The sequence below is a fragment of the Sparus aurata genome, chromosome 4, assembly GCF_900880675.1.
Source record: "Sparus aurata chromosome 4, fSpaAur1.1, whole genome shotgun sequence".
Lineage (NCBI taxonomy): Eukaryota > Metazoa > Chordata > Actinopteri > Spariformes > Sparidae > Sparus > Sparus aurata.
The window spans coordinates 27,168,808-27,190,747 of NC_044190.1; the positions used below are offsets into that span (position 1 = coordinate 27,168,808).

The following is a 21,940-nucleotide window of genomic DNA, read 5'->3' on the forward strand; positions in this document are numbered from 1 at the left end:
AACTATCGTTAATAAATGGTAAATTTGTAATTAATTAGATTTAGTTCTGAAATTTCCCTTTTTAGAATAAATGAAATGGTTCAAAAAACATTTATTGAATAATTGTAAAAGTTAAAAACACCAGTTTCAACTCACCAATGGCCATCAAATAATGCATAAATGAACTATGTATTATCCATTTACATACAAGTATTAAGTATTAAAAGCATCGACTGCAACCTTCAAATAAACAACTGCTAATAAATAGTTTATAAAGCATTTCATTGTTTTGTTATAGACCAGAGGACATGTCAGAGGACATGACCTCAGTGTCGGTTCTGCTTTCTTTCTACTACTCTTACTTAGCATATTGTCTCTTTGATTTATATTTGAACTGATATATAATATTTTGTTGCCTGAGCAAAATAAGTAAAAAGATATTGGACACATTGTTGATGAGTGTGACTGGACCTGTAAAAAATCAAAGATATGCTCCTGCAAATTAACAAACAGTGATTGATGCAATGTCTCATCTGTCCTGTGGTGGGCAGTATCACACTCAGAAGTGCTGAAACGCTTCAACGAAGAAGAGACGGAAACCAATGGAATCGACCCTCATTGCATTGGTCTGTTGTGTCTGTCAGCTCTACTGAAAACTGTTTTTAATCGCGAATATTGACGTGTATGTGCGACGCGAGTAGTGTAAAATGTCTAGCCGGGCTCTGCGAAGGCTTAAGGGGAAACGGCGGGGTCAGGAGGCCTTGGACTGCGGGGATTTAACTTTGGGTGACAGCCCGGAGGAGGAGCAGGCTGCGGCTGAAGAGGAGCAGCTGGACACGGCTAATGTTTCTCCCCAGATTACAGGGAAAGGCAGCGGCCGAAAGGCAAAGAAGAACAAGGCTCAGAAAAACTTCAGCAACATTTATGAGTTGGTAAGGTGACGTTGTGACTCCCTAACTTTCATGTCACGTTTAAAAAAGTCGTCAATGTTTCCTCTAAGTTAATGCTGTGACGTTACTGTTAGCTCCCTGTGGATGAACCTTGCTCACACAGGCTAACCTGGTGACGTTAGCTCATTTCTCTGCTTATTAAACCAAACATCATACTGTAGGTTACAGTTAGCTAGACAACAATGTGGACATGACACGTGAAAATCTATGGGAATCAATCTGCATCACCAACCTTAGGAAAACACTTATAGGCAAGGGTCCAGTGTAGTGCATTTTTATTAGCATGTTATTAAAGTGACAGAAAATGGACACTCCTACATATGTATTGCACATGATCCAATTTACCTCTACAGTTTTTTTGAAAGTAATATTTAATCTGAGGTAAAGACAATTATCTTGGCTTTTAAGTGATGATATTATTTTTGGACATATGTGGCTTTGAATGGAAAAGTTCACACAACTTATAAAGTCAAGTTGATTGTGGATTTGTTCAGCCCTTGTCCTTGATAAAGATGCCCAGTGTCTAGTAGCCTAACACTTGAATTTAAAGATATGTTGAATCCTCTAATGTTAAAAACAAAAAAATATAAATGTACAATTATAATAAGAAACTTAACCAGTTATTTTGAAGTCATTTAATTAGATTTACATTGTGTTCTGAAGCCAATGATCACTAAATCAAGACAATCAAGACATCGCCCATTATAAATATCAAGTTAAGATCAACTTTCCATCAACTTCATTTCTAAATGAAGATAAGATACATTGTCTAAATCCTAATATTAAAAGTTAAAGTTGTGCCAGAATGCCAGCAGCATCTTAGGCCATATTGTACTTTAACAGTAATCTCCTTTGATGTAGAAGCTGTTTACGTCACGTCAACCATTTAAAAGAAAGATTTATTCAGACTTCAGATTTATAACAACCTTAGATATGAACTCTTGTCATTTTTAACACACATCTGTTCTCCATGAGTAGTAATTAGAATTCAATTATTTTTACCATGATGACATTTTGTCAGGAAAAGTTGTTGTTTTAATGTTGGACAGTTTTATTTTTGTTTAAATCACGCTTAGTACTGCTTTACCCAACAAGCTTTTGTGACAATTTCACATTGTTACTAGATATGTGATGTAGACAATGAGGCACCTGATGAAGAGGCAGAGAAGCCAGATGAAAATAAAACAAGTGGCGTGGAAAAAACTGATAACAGAGACATCGAGAAAACAGATCAGAAGCAAGAGGAAGCCTCTAAAAAGGTAAATATAAAGCAATATGAGAAGATTGTCGTCTTTCTCCTATCCTCCTTTATTTGACTTTAATATTCCCCTGATCTACATATTTGCAATAATTTAACTGTCATTTCTCTTTTATGTAACAGTCTTTGTCAGGAGGAGACCGAGTTAAAAAGAAGAAGAAAAAGAAGAAGACTAAAGCGACATCAGAAGATGGACAGGTACAGTAAATGTGTAGAGAATGGGTTTAATATCCGCTCTGGTAAGACAGTTGTGAAACTATAGTATGATAAACACTAAACCATGATAAGGTCTAATAATTAACAATCACTGTATTAAAAATGTATATTTTGTTTACATTTGTTACATATGATAAAAGTCATTGAACTGATAACAACATAGTCTTACAAGTTTTTGTCATAGCCACACACTGCAATGACAACATATAAAACAAGCAAATTCTTAATTTACTCTTTTTAAATGACCTACAGGAGGCTGTACCAGATGATAACATTGATTTATTGCTCGAGAACCTGAAGCAGCCCAATGGTCTAAGTTTGCAAAATGAGGATTGTGGAGGCTCCGACAGAAGAGCGGTGTTGCATGTGGAGCACAGGTGAAGAGACCAACATCTCTCATGCAGCCAAATAAATAGACTTGCAGCACATCGCAGTACTTATTTTTACATGCAACTGACACTCAGCTTTCTAATGTACTGTATTTCATATAAACACAGTTGTACATTAATATGTTTTAAGTACTAATGTTAAAATAGCTCTTGACCAGTGAACATCTTGAACTGGACAATGGAGAGTGAGTGGTTTTCCTTACTTATATACATTCCTGTGATTCCTAATTCCCACCATGTGGTGGCACCTTGCTCACATAAGAATATTATTCAGAGGCTGTTTATCTCAGGGGATGCACTACAGTGGTTAAACAATCATTAAAACTTACTGAAACATAAAAGGGGAACATTTTAATGTCTGTCATACTTAATCTTGCCAGCCACATGTTAACTTTGTGTTCAGCATGGTTACTAGTCAATTAAAGTACAAAAATAACAGAGAAACTATGCTTGATCTGTGTGTGTGTATGTATATATATATATATATATATATATATATATATATATATATATATATATATATATATATATATATATATATATAAAAAAATCTTTTGCATTTGTGTTGTAAGTCCAAAGCAGACATAGACTGACCTGTCAACATCTAGATCAAACAGCCCGTGTGTTTCCCTCTGAAATGATTTCCTCAGCTCGCCCACATTGTCCTGTAGCCAGTGAAAGAGCTGAATGTTGTTTTTTGTGTCGATCCATTAGGAATCTCAACCCAGAGACGGAGCTGAAAAGGTACTTTGGGGCTCGAGCTGTTCAAGGAGATCAAAGGTAAAAGGAAAAGGAAGACATTTGTGATATTTCTTGGATTTAATGGGCCCATGTCCTCTGTGTGGACATATTTTTTATTCTTGTTCTCACTTTGTTTTCTGACGTCAGACCTCGTCAGAGAAACCGACACTTTCACCGTAGCACCTGGATGACCAGTCCCAAAGACAGCTGGCCTCGCTTTAGCCGCCCAGGTAGGATTGTGCTTGTGCCCAGTGGTAGAAAGTGACTACAAACCTTTACTCAAGTCCCGTAAAGTACGAATTCAAGGTACTGTGGAATAATATCAAGGAATATTTCCATTTAATGCAGCTTTGTACTTCTGCTCTAATTTATCTCAGAGGCAAATATTGTACTACTATTTAATCTACTTCATTTGTCTGACAATGTTAATGACTAGTTTCTCTACAGATTACAATTTTCCATACGTTTCCTGCCCAGTGAAAACCATATATTCAAAGTTTGGTGAGATTGGATTAAGTGTTCCTTTACAGGTTGAGAAAATTCTACTACTTCTTAAGCTTGATGAACTTTTTAAAAACCCTCTTGGATTAGCTGAAAAATACATAACCACAGAGAAAACTTTTTATTTTTTATGTTTTTTATGAGCTCATGAAAAACTAATTTATAGGGATATTAGAGACAGAGATAGAGATTCCCACAGGTCGGGTCTACAGTACATGTTTTTTTTATGTCTGTGGCTGATATAATTGCGACTGCTCTTGCACGGTGTCAGCAAGTAAAAACAAAATATGACCATCAATAATTGCATTGCAATTAAATGATGGAACCAAGATGTCTGCTGTTCCTACAGTCATCTTATCTCAGTGCTGGTAACATTTTTCAATGTGAGTTTCACACCAGTCTGTGGTAAAGAATGGTGGATGAAACCGTAACGTGACACAGTAACATTGCATAAACAGCGCCTTTTTAAAACACAGCCTTAAAGTAGTTATCATGCTTATCTAGCCACATTACAGAAGACTTACAGAGATATAATAACTTAACTTATTATAACACGAAGGACTTTTCAGTTAAGAACAGCCCTTTTTGTAGAACTTATGCTGTTACTACACCGGGAGAGTCTTGCTTCTCACAACAAACCTGCTGTCACCTACACAAGTTAACGGACTAATTAAACACTGAAAAAATACTCTGTTGCACATAAATGTACCCTTATACAGAAAAATAGCCCCTTGACTGGTAGGTTGTGATGTTATTATTATTTATTCATTGATGTAAAAGCAGCTTTTCACAGTTGTAGTTGGTTGAGGTGAAGCTCATTTTTATCTATTTTGTATAGGGATACTAATGCAATAATGACTGTTTTCTTTATCGACCTTAAACATGTGGAGCAGTAAAATCTATTGTACAGAATATTGCACCATTACTTTTATTACCAGAACATAAGATACAATAGTAAAACAGTTAATAGATTTTTTTTCTTCTGCAGAACAAGAACTTTAATTGAATTTAGTTAATTAAATACATTTTCTAATCAATTTTGTTTTTACAGCCCATAATCACAATCGCATTGTGTCTGTGGGCTTTCCTGCCGAGAGTCGAGCCTCTCTTTAAGCAAATGTCGGCAGTTTGAGTCTCTGTATGGTCTGTTTTTTTGTTATGTAATACAAATTTCAGATGGCACCTTGCTGTCCGAGGCATAAACAACGATGTCATCTAAGGAGCAACGTTTACTCGCCTTAAAGTTGCATTTGTATACAGACGCCATCAGAAGACTGGCTGATTGTGTTCACACTGAAAGTCACCATTGAATCATTTGGTCATTTTTCCATTCATGCCATGTCAGATGAGAATTTTTTCAACACATGCAATTGTAGCTATTGAAATGAGGAACCCAGCCTTATTTGAGAAGCAAGTGTGATGTGATTTATCAGACTTGTGTGTGTGTGTGTGTGTGTGCGTGTGTGTGTGTGTGTGCGTGTGTGTGTGTGTGTGTGTGTGTGTGTGTGCGTGCGTGTGTGTGTGCGTGTGTGTGTGTGCGTGTGTCACTTTTTTCAGTATAATATGGGCGCAACCTATCTTGTATTCTTGTTTATTTAAATATACTTATATGAATGATATAGATCTTCACCTTGTATCAGCCTGTTGTTTATTCAATTATGTGTTCTATTTAACTCTACTTCACATCTCCACAGGAATCTCAATGACCTTGCTGCAATCAAAAGATGGCATTCAGTTCTTCACCTTTGAGCACAATCGGGACTACCAACAAGTACAGTTCAAGTTCTTGGATGCTGTTGAGTCCATGGATCCCAACAACATTGTGGTAAAAAAATGTGCCCAGCACTTTGTCGTCAGTCAGTTTGAAGATGACGTAGTAACATTTTCAATCGGGTTACCACAAGGCTTCAACATTCAACTTAAACATTTTATTTTATTGCAGATATATATATACGGCTACACTTATATTGTTATGATTATGAATTTCTAATAACTCAGGTTTTGTATAGTCCAAATGTCAATATTTATAGAAAAAGATGGATGTAATTATTAGATAAATCAGTAGGACAGCCCTCAAATCATGTATCTGATTCATTAAATCAGTCGTCTGGGTGGCAAGAATGTTTACAATATATTGCACAGAGACTGTTATCCATTCTAGCCTATTCTGCATTTGCATAATGTAAATAAAAAGATAATCAACAACTGCAATTAAAATGTCCTTGTTCAAAGCCAAACAGAAAAATGTGTAATGACACTTTAGGGGAGAAGTCAGAGTGTGTCATGGATTAAAGAATAGAAAAACATCCACTCACTGAGATCAATGTTCTGTTGTCTGTGCCTCTACTGTGTGAAGTTAGATGTTGGGCATTGACAGTTCTGTTATACTCTCAGAAATCCATGTTTGGATTTTGTTATAAAGCAGTGTTTTGTTACTAAATGCAGCAGCTTATAATTGTGGTTTTACTGCAGTAAAACTAAGACATTAACCAGGCTGACATTTCAAATGTTATCACTCAGTGGCCACAGCTCAGTGGGGATTAGCCTACGTCTGCTTGAAAACTCATTTAAAATATCTGCTGTTGCAGAGATAATTTAACCACATGATCAGTGAGGCTACATTTTTATTTGTTTTTGACCTTGGGGTCATATTCTAATCTGACTGAACTAAAGAAATACATTTTCTCTGTCCTGACTTCATGTCTTTGTCCATCTTTTCTTCAGGCCCTTCTACAGCTAAACCCGTACCACATCGATTCCTTGCTGCAGCTCTCTGATGTCTGCCGCATACAAGAGGATCAGGAGATGGCCAGGGACCTCATAGGTGAGGAACAACTTTTTCTTCCCTGATTAAATAAATTGTAAACCAAAGACATGACTATAAATGAGTAAATGATAAACAGTGTTATAAGAATCATACACAGGGATTTAGTGTTTTTGACCAGAATTAGATCAACATCAGAGCAACTGATTATGTAGCTAATGCTGTATAAAGTGTATCATGTTGATTTCTTCTCATGACCTTAAAGGGATATTCCAGTGTAAATGTAATCCATGGTCTAACACAACGTGAAACTGTGTTAGACGTTAGACTACCTCTCGAGAGATCAAGTTAGCAGACCGCTAATTTACGGAGTTTTATCAACCTCAGAAACGACCGCACGACAACAATACACTGCATTAAATGGATCCAACTATAAACTGCCACCGAAAAGCCACAAATAATGCTCAGAATAGTACCAAACTTCAGCAACAGTACAAATAGGGTCTTAGCACATAGTCCGGGGCATTAAAACTCCACTAGCTTAGCTGGATTTCTACTGAAAAGCTAACAAAAGTTACCACTCTTCTGCAGCAGCTTCCTGTTGACGGGAAGTCTCGACGAGTCGATTACCGAGTGCAGTAGAGTTCCGCAGCTCATGGATGAAAATGTACGATTATGACTCCATGGGAAAGCAATCCAAGTTCATAGTTCATTTATAACAGTTATTATCGAGAGCGGACAGGGAAAAGAACGGAATTGGGCATTTCTTACCGCACTCGGTAATTGTCGCGTCGGGACTTCCCCGACCCGGAAGCTGATGGACGAGAGTTGAAATCTGTTTTTAGCTTCCCAATAGAAATCCAGCTAAGCTAGCGGAGGTTAGATGCCCCGGACTATGTGCTGAGACCCTATTTGTACTGTTGCTGAAGTTTGGTGCTGTTCTGAGCATTATTTGTGGCTTTTCGGTGGCGGTTTATAGTTGGATCCATTTAATGCAGTGTATTGTTGTCGTGCGGCCGTTTCTGAGGTTGATAAAACTCCGTAAATTAGCGGTCTGCTAACTTGATCTCTCGAGAGGTAGTCTAACACAGTTTCACGGTGTGTTAGACCATGGATTAAATTTACACCGGAATATCCCTTTAAGCTACAAACTAGTCATAAACCTAAAAGGTTTTGAGAGTTTTTCTCAAAAAAAGACCTATTCATACACAAGCTCCCTCTGTTCCAGTTTTGTTCCTTTATAGACATCAGATTTTGCACACTTCCTCTCCAGACATTATTAAGCCTTTTAAATCCAAATCTGTCTTTCTTCATGACTAAGTGGACCAGGCACATACTATTCATTTAATATTTATTCTTCACTTAATTTGCTTCCAGTAGGGGTATGGCTTGGATCTCTTTTGTTGAACACATGAAAAGTAATTCCCTTTGGCCTTACAAGTTGGCCTCGTTAGTTGGTGAGCAATACCAAATTATTTAATTCATTCATTCATTCATTCATTCATTCATCCACTTTCTCTACATGGACCGCAAGAAAATTGAAAGGCCCTCCATAGAGCTGGCGTTCAGTTTTTTCAGTCTGGGATACTGTAAAGGGGGAGTACAAAATGATGGACTAGAAGAAGACCTGCTCTCTCTATAAAAATTGAATACATATTTTTTTATATAGCCGAAAACCGCAATCACATTGCTTCAGTGTGCATTAGAATCTGTACAGTGAATGATATTGTCTGTCCTTAGACGCTCGATTCAAGTGAGGAAAAACTTACCATATTGACAAAAAAACCCTACTTTTTAGCAAAAAAGAACAGATGGAAGAAACCTCAGGAAGAGCCACAGAGGACGGATCCCTAACCCGGAACAGACAGACAGACATGCAATAAATGTCGCCAGAACAGAACAGAGCAACAAAATCCCAATTTACAAATTGCATTAACAGAATATCTAATTCAAATGATTATTTAAGATATTAAAGTGTGTGGATCCAGGAGAATGACCGCGCAGGCTGAGACATCCCCAAGTGGTGCCCGAGCCACATGACCTCTCTCTCCCGTGGTGACCTGGAAGAGGGAAGGCCATACAAGATAATTAGCAGTAAAAAATAAAACATTGGAGTGAAGACTCATTAGATCTCACAGAAGTGCAGATATAAGGAGTTATAGAGGGGACAGAAAACGAAAAACAAAAGTTAGAGAAATGTAACGTTATGTCTCGCTGGCAGGACAATTTGAATTCTAATATTACAGGTAAGAGACCGACCCACTGAAGAAGCTAGCAGTCGAAGTCAAGAACTAATGAAAGGTTAAGTCAAAGAAGTACGTTTTGACTTTAGATTTAAAGGAGTCAATCAGCTGGCTTCTCTTTAAACCCGGGGAAGGGCTGGTCATGAAAACACAGTGATTTTTGTTTTGGGGTGATTATACACTAATGAAAATAATAATGTTTAGTTATTATCCTTTTTAATGATTATATCTGCAATTGTCAGTTGCTGAAGTTACCAAGTTTAATACATTTAATTTATAAAGCACCTTTTAAGGTACCCAAGGATACTTGACAAAGAGGAACAAACATAACAAAGAATAAATGGAGTACCTGTCAGTCAGCACGGCGGGAACAGCACGGTCCGCATAAACAAACTTGCGCCTGGAGGCTCCATGCACACAGCGGGGGTGAAGCAGGAGACCGAGAAATTTACACTGCAGGGTCCGTATTCATAAAGTTTCCTAGTACAAAGATAGATGAAATGTATTAGAAAAGACAATTGACAACGTTGACCCTTCCTAAGAAGTTTTCCTAGAAAAGATCAAAGTTATTCACAAGAGCATTGAGAGTTTCTTAAGCGGAGGAGAAAATGTAGACATTATCAAGATGAAAGAGAAATATTGTCCAAACACCAAATGACAGTGAGTCCATGAAACGCTACAGTTTCGATTATGCAGGGATAACATGTGTTTTTGTTTCATCTCGTAACAGATGTGCTCACTTCTGCCACCCACCACAACAAGGCTCCAGCAGCAGAAATTAAAAGTGATCACAACCCCGAGATATTTAGCAACTCTAAAAATAGCTATAAAACAGCCTGTACTTCCCATCAATAAAGTGATCTCGCGAACAATTACACTTTATTCTCTGTCTCCCTCTTCTTATTTAAAACTGCTTGCTGGTGCGCTCCCCCTGAAATAGTTTTACACTTGTTATCAAATAGATTAAGTAGACCTCTTCAAATTATCTGCATGGTAAATACATGTAAGCAAAGTATAGGCTTCTCTGAAAGTAGGCTTGTGTTAAAGCTTCTTTAGAGTATGTCTTAAGTTATTCAACAGAGATATTAAATACATCAAGTACTATTTATTATGAGACCATGTCAGTAGAGAAATTCTATGATTAGGCCTATCAATTTCAATGTTTATTCGACATCCAGATTGCATTTTGTTTCTTTTTTTGATCAACCAATCACTGCTTGGTGTCAGACCTTGCAATGGGGTCATTCCTGCCTCCTCACAAAGAGAAAGGTTGCTGTTCTTTCCCTGACAGATTGGCTCTAAGACATTACCTAAATCACGTTTCCATCAACGATTCCTTGCTATATTTTTTTTAAGGTTCAGTTGGGAGTTCTCCGACAGAATATCATAAAAATGGGCCCAGGATTTTATCCCTTATCTTGCTGTCACCAACGTTTTTTGGAGATCACCAAGAAAAATAACAGAGGTCAGAGACAGATCGCTGCACGCACCAGTGAATGATGGTCAGTGTGTGTGATCTACTCAACCAAAAAGGAACTCAGGGGCAGCTGGTCAGCATGCAGCCAGCGACAGCTGGATATCTAGCAGGGTGAATCCCTGGGGAGGCAGGAAGAAGCGTCACTCAGTGAGAGATAACATCTGCCTCCTTTCTCTCTATCTCCTCTGCTGCCATCCACAGTAGCTCTCTGAACCCAGTCCTCCTGTGCATCTACGTGTTTTGAGCGGTCACACTTATAACTTTGAGTTTCTTCTGAGAGTACATACACACAAACTGTTCATTATCTGTCAACAAGGTGTGACCTTGTAATGTGTGACCCCCTGTCGCTGATCAGTCATGCATAACTCCCAACTGCGAGGCAGAAAGTTGTTTTCAGGCTCGGTGCAGTTTGCTTTTGTCAGTGTTAATTCAACAAAACAGGCATTGTTAAAAAAAAACCAAAGTCCATGCTCCATGCAAAGCACAATACTCAGTTTATTATCACAGCTCCCTCCTCAACCTCGAGGGATAATTTAACAAAGGCCATTTGTCTCATCCCCTGGCTGATTGAATAAGACGCCATTAGTTGAACTTGAACATAAGACAGTATTTTTTCAGTTTTGGTCTTTTTTTTATACAAAACACTGCTTGGGACATGATTATCTCTGAGATTAACATTAACTGACATGACCCGGCAACTGCATCGTTGTATAGCTGTGTTTTGTGCAGCTCTCTGTTCATTGTTTAACATCCGGTTTTCTTGCTTCCTCAGTGAAAGTGTTTTTTGTTTGTTTCTTTTTTTGTTCCAGAGAGGGCTCTATACAGCTTTGAGTGCGCTTTTCACCCTTTATTCAGTCTGACCTCAGGTACCTGCAGACTTGATTATCTGAGACCAGAGAACAGGTTGGTTATTCTTTATTGCATTTGTTAGACACTTTTTTGAGGACTTGGAAGTTCAATGATTCAATAATCTCTGTTTACAGGGCATTTTATCTGGCTCTTTATAAGCACATGATGTTTCTGGAGAAGAGAGGATGCCCACGGACGGCTTTGGAGTACTGCAAACTGATTCTGAGGTACATGTGGAAAAACTTGTGCCGTAGAGTTAAAGGGAAATAGTCAAATGTATGAAGAGGGAGATATGTGGAGACACACACTTCTCCAATTAAAGATTAACCAATAAACATAACTTTTACCCTCAGTTACAGTCTTTACATCTCCAGTCCCTTTATGATGAATTTATCTAATCTGTTCCCAATATTCTGACCATCACTCTATTTCAGAGAGAAGGAATGAGGCAGTTTAGACGCTGTCTTGTGTTTGACATCACACTAAAAAGTATTGTTTGGCTTCTGAGAGAAGCAAACAGAACTATTATTTCCCTTTTAAAAAAATAACCACCGGTCAGCAGACTTGGAAATAATCTGCACAGAATTTTATCTCAACTATCAGGTTAGTGTTCTGCCAGTATTAATCCTCTCCAGGCACATTTTGAAAATGTGCTTTTTATCCGTGGTATGACACGGTTATATAACCTGTATAGTGTTGTGGCAAATCAATTGGCTTAACCCCCCAAATGATTTATTAAAGGGACAACAATTGAACATATGTTTATTCGGCAATGTGATTTTGATCTGTATATCAGTGACATACAGGCTAATGTAATATGTTTGACCAAGATCTTACATATGATAGAATAATTTGATTATAATAAAATAAGTCAATGTAGTTATTCAAACCTTATTGCGTAACTTAAAACCTCCCGTATCATGTTGGTACTTACATAATGCACACTAGGGGATTGTTCCCACACACTGCGGCCATCAGTTGTCCATAGCTTCCCATATGATGGACGATGCTTCTATGATTTTCCATCAAATTCTGGAAAATCTGTCAGCAGTCATTAATCAGTGTTGGCTCGCAATGCCAGCATGATTTACAACATAATCTTAAAGAAAAAAAGAAAAGCACTCTTTAAATTAATCTATGTGATAAACTCTGTCAATCCAATGTTTACAAGACAGAAAACAATCGTGATATTTTGTTTTTGGTATCATGATAAGGCTCAGATATATATTTTTTTAAGCCATTTGAAGGAAACCAGAAAAAATAGGGTTATAAATAGGGGTACTTATTTCATTTATCTTCTTGTCATAAGTATTTTATGCACAGCAGACTGGTCTGTTCTGAGCAAAGGCACTGCATAGTTACTTAATTTTGCCGTCTGCTCAAGTCCCTCAATTTACTCTAAAAAAGAAACAGCGGAAATGTGGTGCTTTTGATTCTATCTGGTTTGTTTGTTTGGTCTGGCTTTTTAGTTAAGTGCTTGTAGTGATCGTTTGCTTCCTGTCTTTTTAAAAACTCTTCTGCCAGTTTGGACCCAGACTCCGACCCACTTTGCATGCTCCTGCTCATCGATTTACTGATGCTGCGTTCCAGGGAGTACCAGTCTCTCCTCCAGCTGTACCAGGACTGGGAGGTAAAGTGTGCTGTCATGTGCAGATGTGTGCAGATGTGTGCCTGCATCATGCCTTCCCACCTTGAGACCTCAAAATTAGGGAGTAGTTTGAACCAGAGCAGGGTTCTGGGTGTCTAGCCCTCCAAGAATGTTAGATTCAATGACTGTTTTTCCTGCATTCTGGTGATGTTTAAAAGATGAAAATAAGTAAACTCCAACAGCATTTGTTGGTCAAATTATTTTCAATTTTAGTTTTAATTCTCATAAAACAATGCAGGATAACTTGCCCTCTGTCTGTGCCAGCCACTGCCCTGTGTTTGTCAGCCTCTCAGTGGGGATTGATTAGATGGGACCCCAGTGATTGACAGAAAATAAATAATTTACAGGCTCTTTCGTTTAAAACTTAATGTAAGAAATGGGAATTCTTCTCTCCAGGGTGTCTGAAATTTGTCAAGATATTCTTTCTCCTCTCCATTTATCCATTTCACTCAATGATGAGGACGAGGGGCAACAGAACAGTGCACAACATGCTTTACTGTGCCAGAAACATGTTATGATAACTAAAAAGGAATATGTTTGAAGGAGTGTGTAATGTTTGCATAAATTGGGGGAAGACTGGAGTCTCTCAGGAAAATCAGGAGGTTTTGGTGGTATGACCAATGTCAGTTTTACAGTCTGATACAGAAACCCTATTTGTTTTGTGTTTCAGGAGCACAGAAACCTGTCCCAGCTGCCAAACTTTGCGTTCTCCACTGCACTTTGCCATTTCCACCTCAGTCAGCAGGAAGATCTGGATCCTGAAGATAGTGACAAACGAAGACGCAAAGCTGACCGGATGCTGCAAGATGCTCTCATCATGTTCCCTGGAGGTAAATGAACCACTACCGGTATATGAATATTTAGACATTGTTGCCTCTTATTCTCTGCTTTACACCAAAAAAAGTTCTGTAAAATGCGTATATTCTTCTTATTGTGTTTCTGTGAATATGTTTTCTGCAGTGTTGATGCCTCTGCTGGACCTGTGTACTGTGCAGCCAGATGCAACAGTCACCTCACATGCTTTCTTTGGCCCAAAGAGTCAGATAGGGTAATCTTTGCTCCCGTTGTTATCTGAAGTGTTGCAAACGGAGCAATTAATACCATGAAAACTCCTTGATATAAATATTGCATGGTACACTTTATCATCCAGTGTTGTATAACCATCAACTATGACAAAGGCGCAACCTTTTCGCTGCGACATTTTTCACAGCCTTTATTTTTATCCTCACTTCGCTCCTACCCTAACTTAAAAAACTCAACCTACCTTCTGTCTCCAGGCAGCCACCCGCCCTAGCTGAACTGACTGCGCTGTATGTGGGGAGGACCTGCAACCTGTGGAGGGAAGCAGCAGTAATGTTGTGGCTGGAGGAGTCTGTGAAAGAGGTGCTGCGTCGAGTCACTGCAGAAGACCCATTTGTTGAGGACTGCCAGAACAAGTTAGATCTCAATAAGATGCTTGGCTGCCCACGTCTCTGTGCAATATGTGCTTCATAAATTAGCATTTAACCTTCACTACTGTGTTTCAGGAGAAAGCAGAGGTACCAGAGTGCACCGAGGAACATCCATCGCCACGTCCTCCTATCTGAGATCAAGGAAGCCGTTGCAAGTCTGCCCCTGGTGAGAGACGATCAGGAACCACACTATGATTCCCTGAACTTGTTTTTCACCGGCATAGTTGCTTTTTTACATGCACAACCCTGCTGCTATATACTGTAACATATTCTGCTGTGCATCACCTCACCTACACTATATTGCCAAAAGTATCGCTCATCTGCCTTTACTCGCATATGAACTTAAGTGACTTTCCATTCTTAATCCATATGGGTTTAATAAGACGTCGGTCCACTCTTTGCAGCTATAACAGCTTCAACACTTCTGGGAAGGCTTTCCACAAGGTTTAGGAGTGTGTGACCATTCTTCCAGAAGCGCATTTGTGAGGTCACACACTGGTGTTGGCTCTCAGTCACAGCTCTAATTCATCTCAAAGGTGTTTGATTGGGTTGAGGTCAGGACTCTGTGCAGGCCAGTCAAGTTTATCCACACCAAGCTCTCTCATCCATGGCTTTATGGACCTTGCTTTGTGCACTGGTGCACAGTCATGTTGGAACAGGAAGGGGCCATCCCCAAACTGTTTCCACAAAGATGGAAGCATAGAATTGTCCATCATCTCTTGGTATGCTGAAGCATTCAGAGTTCCTTTCACTGGAACTATGGCTTACCCCCCTTAGGGGCAAAGCCCAGCTCCTGAAAAACAACCCTACACCATAATCCCCCCTCCACCAACTTTGCACTTGGCACAATGCAGTCAGACAAGTACCGTTCTCCTGGCTACTGCCAAACCCAGATTTATCCATCACATTGCCATATGGAGAAGTGCGATTCGTCACTCCAGAGAACACGTCTCCACTGCTCTATAGTCCAGTGGCAGCATGCTTTACACCAATGCATCTGACGCTTTGCATTGCACTTGCTGATGTATGGCTTGGCTGCAGCTGCTCAGCCATGGAAACCCATTCATGAAGCTCTGTACGCACTGTTCTTGAGCTAATCTGAAGGCCACATGAAGTTTGGAGGTCTGTAGCGATTGACTCTGCAGAAAGTTGGCAGCCTCTGTGCACCATGTGCCTCAGCATCTGCTGACCCCGCTCCATCATTTTAGGTGGCCTACCACTTTGTGGCTAAGTTGCTGTCCTTCCCAATCACTTCCACTTTTTTATAATAACACTGATAGTTGACTGTGGAATATTTAGGAGTGAGGAAATTTCTCGACTGGACTTGTGGCATCCTATCACAGTACCACGCTGGAATTCGCTGAGCTCCTGAGAGCGACCCATTCTTTCACAAATGTTTGTAGAAACAGTCTGCATGCCTAGGTGCTTGCTTTCATATACCTGTGGTCATGGAAGTGATTGGAACACCTGATTTCAATTATTGGGATGAGTGAGTGAATACTTTTGGCAATATAGTGTATGTCACCTCCCCCCGAAAAGACACAAAATCAATATTGAGTCATAGTCCTTCGAAGAATCATATAATCTGTGCCCTACAGAGAATCCTCACAAAGCCTACAGTGCGGGTCTTTTATGTAATTCATGTATCTTTTAACTCATGCACCCCTAAGGAAGTGACTCTAATACAGCCATTTGTTTGACACCGTCAGGACGTGACTAGTCAGCCTGTGATGGGCTTTGACCCTCTGCCTCCACTGGACTCAGTCACGTCGTATACCAGACCAGAGAGGTAATGGACAACTGTGCACATGAAATTCCACAGTACAGTCAAAAGAAGATGCAAATATTGTTGTTTACAAGCAACAGACATTATATCATGAATTCAGTTTCACACTTAAGTGAGATTTCTCTGTGTGTTTGTGTCTGCAAACAGGCAGCATGTTGGTGCCACCAATGAGAGTACATTGTCGCTGTTTTTCCGGTCTTTGCTGCCAAACTTTAATCTTCAGGTAAGTTGTACAGATCAGGCAAGAGAGGTCTGGTAGGAAATGGATATGGATAATGAATTGATCAAGATTTGGGGCAAAAAAAGAGTTGTAAGTTAATTATATGTAAAAACACATAGTTCTATTGTCCCTGTAATTAAAAATTTAAAAAATGGGCATATACTATTGGAAAGCTTCCTAGGACTCTAGCAAAGACCCATTTTGTGGATGGGAAATCATATGATGAATAGCTCTGAGTCCCACATGCAAACTGATTGGCTCCAGAGAAAATCATGAATCATCTTTCTGTGCGATGTCCCAACTTGTCTGTTTTTATTTAGCTTCCTGGACAGAATTATTGAAAGAGCTCAAAGTAAACTGTGTTTAAGGGTTGGTTTTCTATTCAACGATTAGTAAAATGACTTACAGATACACCCATTTAGTCGCCGGACCCTCCAGGGCTGGTGGAAACTGAACTGGTAAAAAAGATCTGGACATCCATTCTGGCAAGATGGCACACTTCCTCCAAAGACTCATGGTTACCCTGAGGGGATGACAACTGCACAATATGAAAGAAAGCATATGACCTTGTTAACAGCCTGTCCACCATTTCCCAGTATGTCACTGAAGGACAAAACAATAACAACATTCATTAAGTTGTTTGTGGCTTTTGCTTTGCATTCTCTTTCCTTATAATCACATTTGATGCTCATACTTATTACGTATTATTCAAGTATAAAGCTAAGTGAGTTTACTCTGTTTACTTTTCATATTAATTGTAAATCTTGATTGAATGATATCTATATTTAGAGGAACTAAACCTTTAGAACATGTCCAGTGTTAGTTGAGCACATGTCATGTTTCTGGTTACACTTCATCATTTAGTAATTAATCGCTAATCATTCCTACAAATGCTCGCCGTCATACAGATATCGAGATCTGTCCACCCTAATGAACTCAGGAAATTTTACAGCACTTTTCTGTTTGAGGGTTTGTTTTTTTTTTTCAAAGAAGCGGAAGTTACTCTGAGGCAACCTAGCCATTTTTTAATCCTTTATTTTTGGGCAGAAGTTTATGTTGCAAAGCTAAAAGAAGTCTCATTAATTTTGTCATCCTCAGATTTTTACAAAGTGAGAAAAACTTTGTACATTTAGGGAGAGGTACAGTGTGCAAACAAAAGCAATGCAAAGGATGTCAGAGGGAGGTTGAAAAGGAAATAAAATAAAAGTCATTAAGGCTTGCTGGAGAGAAAAAAGATTACAGTTTCTTTCATTTAACAGCTGCACAGAAAATTTAATGGATATTCATTCTTAAGATGGATAGAAAAGTAATCCTTTCCATAACATACATAATTACATACATACATGATTGACTTTATCTATCCACTCTTGTATTGTGGGGGGATTCAGAAAGCAAGCTGTGTCTTAAGTGCCTCTAAAAAGGACGAATTAAGTTGTGGATGGCATTTCACATTATACATTTTCAACTCATCCTTGGTCTACATTGTCCTCAGCAACAAATGACTGTTTGCTCTTTCCGCTCAGGTACTCCACATTATTTGCGTACCTCTTGTTCCTTGAGAGTGGACTTTAGTTTGGCTGAGATTGTGTGAAAGATGACTCTTTACAGAAAGACCATATGGTGACAACATAAAGAGCAGGACTGTGAGATGTACAAACCTGTATTTGTTTAAAAAACATGAATAACAGGCCTCCCAGTAATTAATATTAGCACTGGCACTTAGGGGTGTGCCAAAATATTGATACTACGATATATCGCGATATTTCGTCTTGAGGTACGTTATCGATACACTGGTGCCAAATATCGATATTATATATTCGACAATGTTTTGTAATTCCTGTGAAATGGATTCAGTGCAGTCAATAAATTCAGAATTTCTTCAGTGACACAGATATCGTGATGTATCGTGGATGAAATTTTCTTGCAATATATCGATATATATATCGAATCGAATATATCGCAGAATCGCTGTATCGTGATATTATCGTTATCGTGAGCAAAATATCGTGATACTATCGTATCGCGAGGTACCTGGTGATACCCAGCCCTACTGGCACTGCAGTGGCACTTTACATAACAGTAGTTTTGCTGGCATTTGATTTGATTAAATATAATATTGACAATAACAACAACAACAATAATAACAATAACAATAGTAGGTTAATTTATATATCACCTTCCAAGAATACAGGAGATGTCACAAAGTGCTTCACAAAGACATAAAAAAGTATATTGTATATACACTTACCTTTATCTGAAACAAGATTTTTATTTGCTATGTATAATAGAAATGATCTTGGTGGTCTGTACCGTAGTGTTTTGAGTGTACTCATTGGCTTAACAGGCTTCACCACCACCACCACCATTCATGCAAGTCAAGGGGAGTAAGAGAGTCCACCACAGCAGACTGAGTTGTTGTTGTTGGGTGATGTTTAAAAAAGTGTGAAATTTCAAACGATTGATCTCTGGCAGATTACTTTGTTTAAGAGATTGAGAACCGGAGAGCAGTGTAAAGCTTAAATCTTTTACATCATCGTTACTTTCTGTAACCCATTGCGGCTGGGTTTGGTTTTTTTTCTAAAAACAGAAGACACACTATAATAATTTGGAAATTCAGTTATTATCTCCTCACCGCCATGCTGATGAAAACTCAGATGATCCGCATGGTGTGAGGATGATAATGACTGAATCTTCATATTTGGTTGAACTTATCCTTTCCCTTTTCGCAGGTTAATGTGCAATCAAGGTTAAACAAGGAGGCAATGTTAATCGTTTTACGATGGTTGAGGTGCTTAGCCTGGAACAGTGTGTACCCAGGTGATCGTAAATGTTATGCAAAGGCTGTGTTTGCATATTTCTCCATTCTTATATACACATAATTTAATATTGAAGTTACAAGGTTTAGTGATCTTATTGATTGTCCATATTTAGTCCACTATGCAGAACAATCGTACTGCCTCCACTGAAAGATACAATCATCAGGCACACCCATATGTTGCATATCTGGTGGGTGTCATACATGCTTTATGTTACCAGACGGGCCCGAGGCATGTTTCCATCAGGACGGTTCCATTTCTTTTGATCATGTTATCCACTTATGGGAAGGAAGAGATAAAATTTAGATAAAACAAATGTAGTTAAGACAAAGGAACATACAGTATATTTTTACTGTTACAGAAATGAAAACAGGATATTATGTTTACATATCACATGCATAGAATACCCTGGTTGAGGGTGCATTGTGTTTAAAAGAATAAAAGTACTTTTTGTTGATAAACTGCATTTTGACTGTGTAGTCATTGAGTGGGATTGTTTATAGTAATTATCTCATTTATATATGACTTCTGGAAACAAAGTTACCAAGTGCTTTACATCGTTGAACCAGGATTGGAACATTTCAGGGCTTCAGTGAGGCAAATAGAATCCAGCAAATTAAAAATAAGCCAAAATGAAAAAATTGAATGAAATACTGAACAATGAGAGCATGTAGAGAAAATGAGAGAAAAACAATAAGTATAAAACAGATAGGAAATGTTGGAAATAAAACTTTGTATCAGCATCAATTAAAAGCTGTCTCTCAAAAGAAAAGTTTTGTGACGCGCTTGAATTATTAATTATTAATCACTGTTTATCCCTCGTCTAAATGAGGGATTTCTCTTTTTTTCCCGGGTTGTATGTGCACCGGTTCAACAGTAGACTGACAGAAAATGATATGATTTCCTGACCTCTCTTGTCATGTTAAGGGTGAACTGAGGCAGGAGGACGACATGGAAGTGGCTCGAGCTGGTCAGGAGCTGAACCAGGAAGTGAATCGCCTAATGGTGGCGATGAGGGACATGCTCGCAAACATCAGGTTTCAAGAGCCGCCGAGAGACGACAACCCGTACAGAGACGAGGAGGAATGGGACTGAGAGAGGAAGGAGACGGAGTGTGAGGATGAAAAGGAATCAATAGACAATAATAAACTTAATAAAGTGTATTGACAACAAGTAAAATGAAAATATTTAATGTTGTTTATAATTAAAAAAGAGATGGCCCAGGACACCTGAGTAGTATTTTTTTGTGGGTCACATTTTCAGAGGACTAAAGTGAAAGGAGGAGACGGAGTTACGAGTCTCTCCTCGGCTTCACTGGCATTGATCAAAAACTTAATTTCCCGAAATGTGTCAATGTGGGACACGTTATTATTGTCAGACCAGTTAGATTGGTTAGTTCCTATAAATTTCACTGTGGTTTTAATAAAAAATGCTCATTTTGCAGCATATTTGCAACATATCTAGTATATGTTAGTGCTGCAAATTGAATCTTTTTTTTTGTAAAAAAAAAAAAAAAAAAAGAAAACACAGTACACACACATATACTAGGCACTACTCTTTGTTCTTCTTCCTCTGGAGAGTTTTTCATGCTCACAAACAATGGACCGCTTTATGAAACAAGAAAAATATGTAACCAGTCTTTTTTTATATTGAATGGAAGTTCTTTATCACTAATTCAAAAATTGAGGTTGAGCAGTTTAATTCATGATGTAACAAACAGAAGATTTTAAACTCATTGACAAAAGCGCTTATCACGAAAGATCGAGGTGAAAACTGAAGGCTCTTTTATCGTGTTTTAAACACTCTCTGCCTTCATCAACATGTTTAACCAGACCAGCCTGTTTGATCTGTTTGATCTGTTTTTGCAAATGATATAATAACCTCTTTTGTATTGGGAAATTTCCTCCATTTGATCCACAAAACAACTTTATTTAGAAGAAACATATCTGGGACCTTCTGCTGAGACACACTCACCCAACCAGAAATTTTGTCGAGATCCCAGAGAAGCATATCTGAGGCATGTTTAAACAAAACAAATCAAGTGAAAACAATTTCAATTAAAATAAGTATATATGAAGCTTTTTCATAAATTACCCACTCTTCTGACTTCTTTACTTTCCTATCAAATTGCTAAACATTCTTTTTAAAAATAAAGCAAGGTGCGACTACTTTAGTTGCACATGCGTGACATTTTCATTGGTCCCACCGGTGCGCCTGATATTCAGCAGGTGAGGTTTAGAAAAGTATTTTTTTTAAACACATTTCTTTGGGAATCTGCAGTCATATAATCTATTCGCGTCTCCTCTGGCTTTTTTTTTAAAATATTATTCTTGTGTAAATCTTAGAACTGCTGTGTCAGTAACTGACTATAATGTGTCAGTTTAAGTTAGCTTGCTAATATTTCATCATTTATGGCTTACTCCACCCAACCAGACCACACTGATAACTAGGCTGAATGTTTCCCATCAGTCATCTGCTGTCCATGAAGTCACAGTGTGTTCAGTTCTCAGTTATAGCAGATAGTTTGTAAGTTTTGCCTGAATTAAATCGAGTTCCTTTGCGCTTGCTCAGACCTGCAGGATCTTACTCAGTGATGCTGATTCACTGCACTGCACTGTACTTCTAGCAAAACATCAAAGAAATATTCATCCC

General features: G+C 38.4%; 1 protein-coding gene across 1 annotated transcript; it reads left to right on the forward strand.

Moving 5' to 3' along the window:
* Window positions 1-538: 538 nt before the first annotated feature.
* tcf25 (TCF25 ribosome quality control complex subunit) lies at window positions 539-20,514 on the forward strand. Its single transcript, XM_030414845.1, has 18 exons — window positions 539-911; window positions 2,054-2,188; window positions 2,311-2,385; window positions 2,656-2,780; window positions 3,507-3,572; window positions 3,681-3,763; window positions 5,729-5,859; window positions 6,759-6,858; window positions 11,328-11,421; window positions 11,502-11,594; window positions 12,892-12,997; window positions 13,686-13,845; window positions 13,976-14,063; window positions 14,293-14,451; window positions 14,542-14,632; window positions 16,176-16,255; window positions 16,400-16,475; window positions 20,216-20,514. Exons 1-18 carry the CDS (start codon window positions 687-689, stop codon window positions 20,381-20,383), a joined length of 2,055 nt encoding a protein of 684 aa, XP_030270705.1. The 5' UTR covers window positions 539-686; the 3' UTR covers window positions 20,384-20,514.
* Window positions 20,515-21,940: the final 1,426 nt, after the last annotated feature.

What these genes read in the sequence shown, in the direction of transcription:
- tcf25 (XM_030414845.1), top strand. Translation starts at nt 687, where the DNA reads ATGTCTAGCCGGGCTCTGCGAAGGCTTAAGGGGAAACGGCGGGGTCAG. An exon ending in TACTGCAAACTGATTCTGAG is followed by an intron (nt 11,595 to 12,891) that starts GTACATGTGGAA and finishes CTCTTCTGCCAG; the next exon opens with TTTGGACCCAGACTCCGACC. An exon ending in GGCCCAAAGAGTCAGATAGG is followed by an intron (nt 14,064 to 14,292) that starts GTAATCTTTGCT and finishes TTCTGTCTCCAG; the next exon opens with GCAGCCACCCGCCCTAGCTG.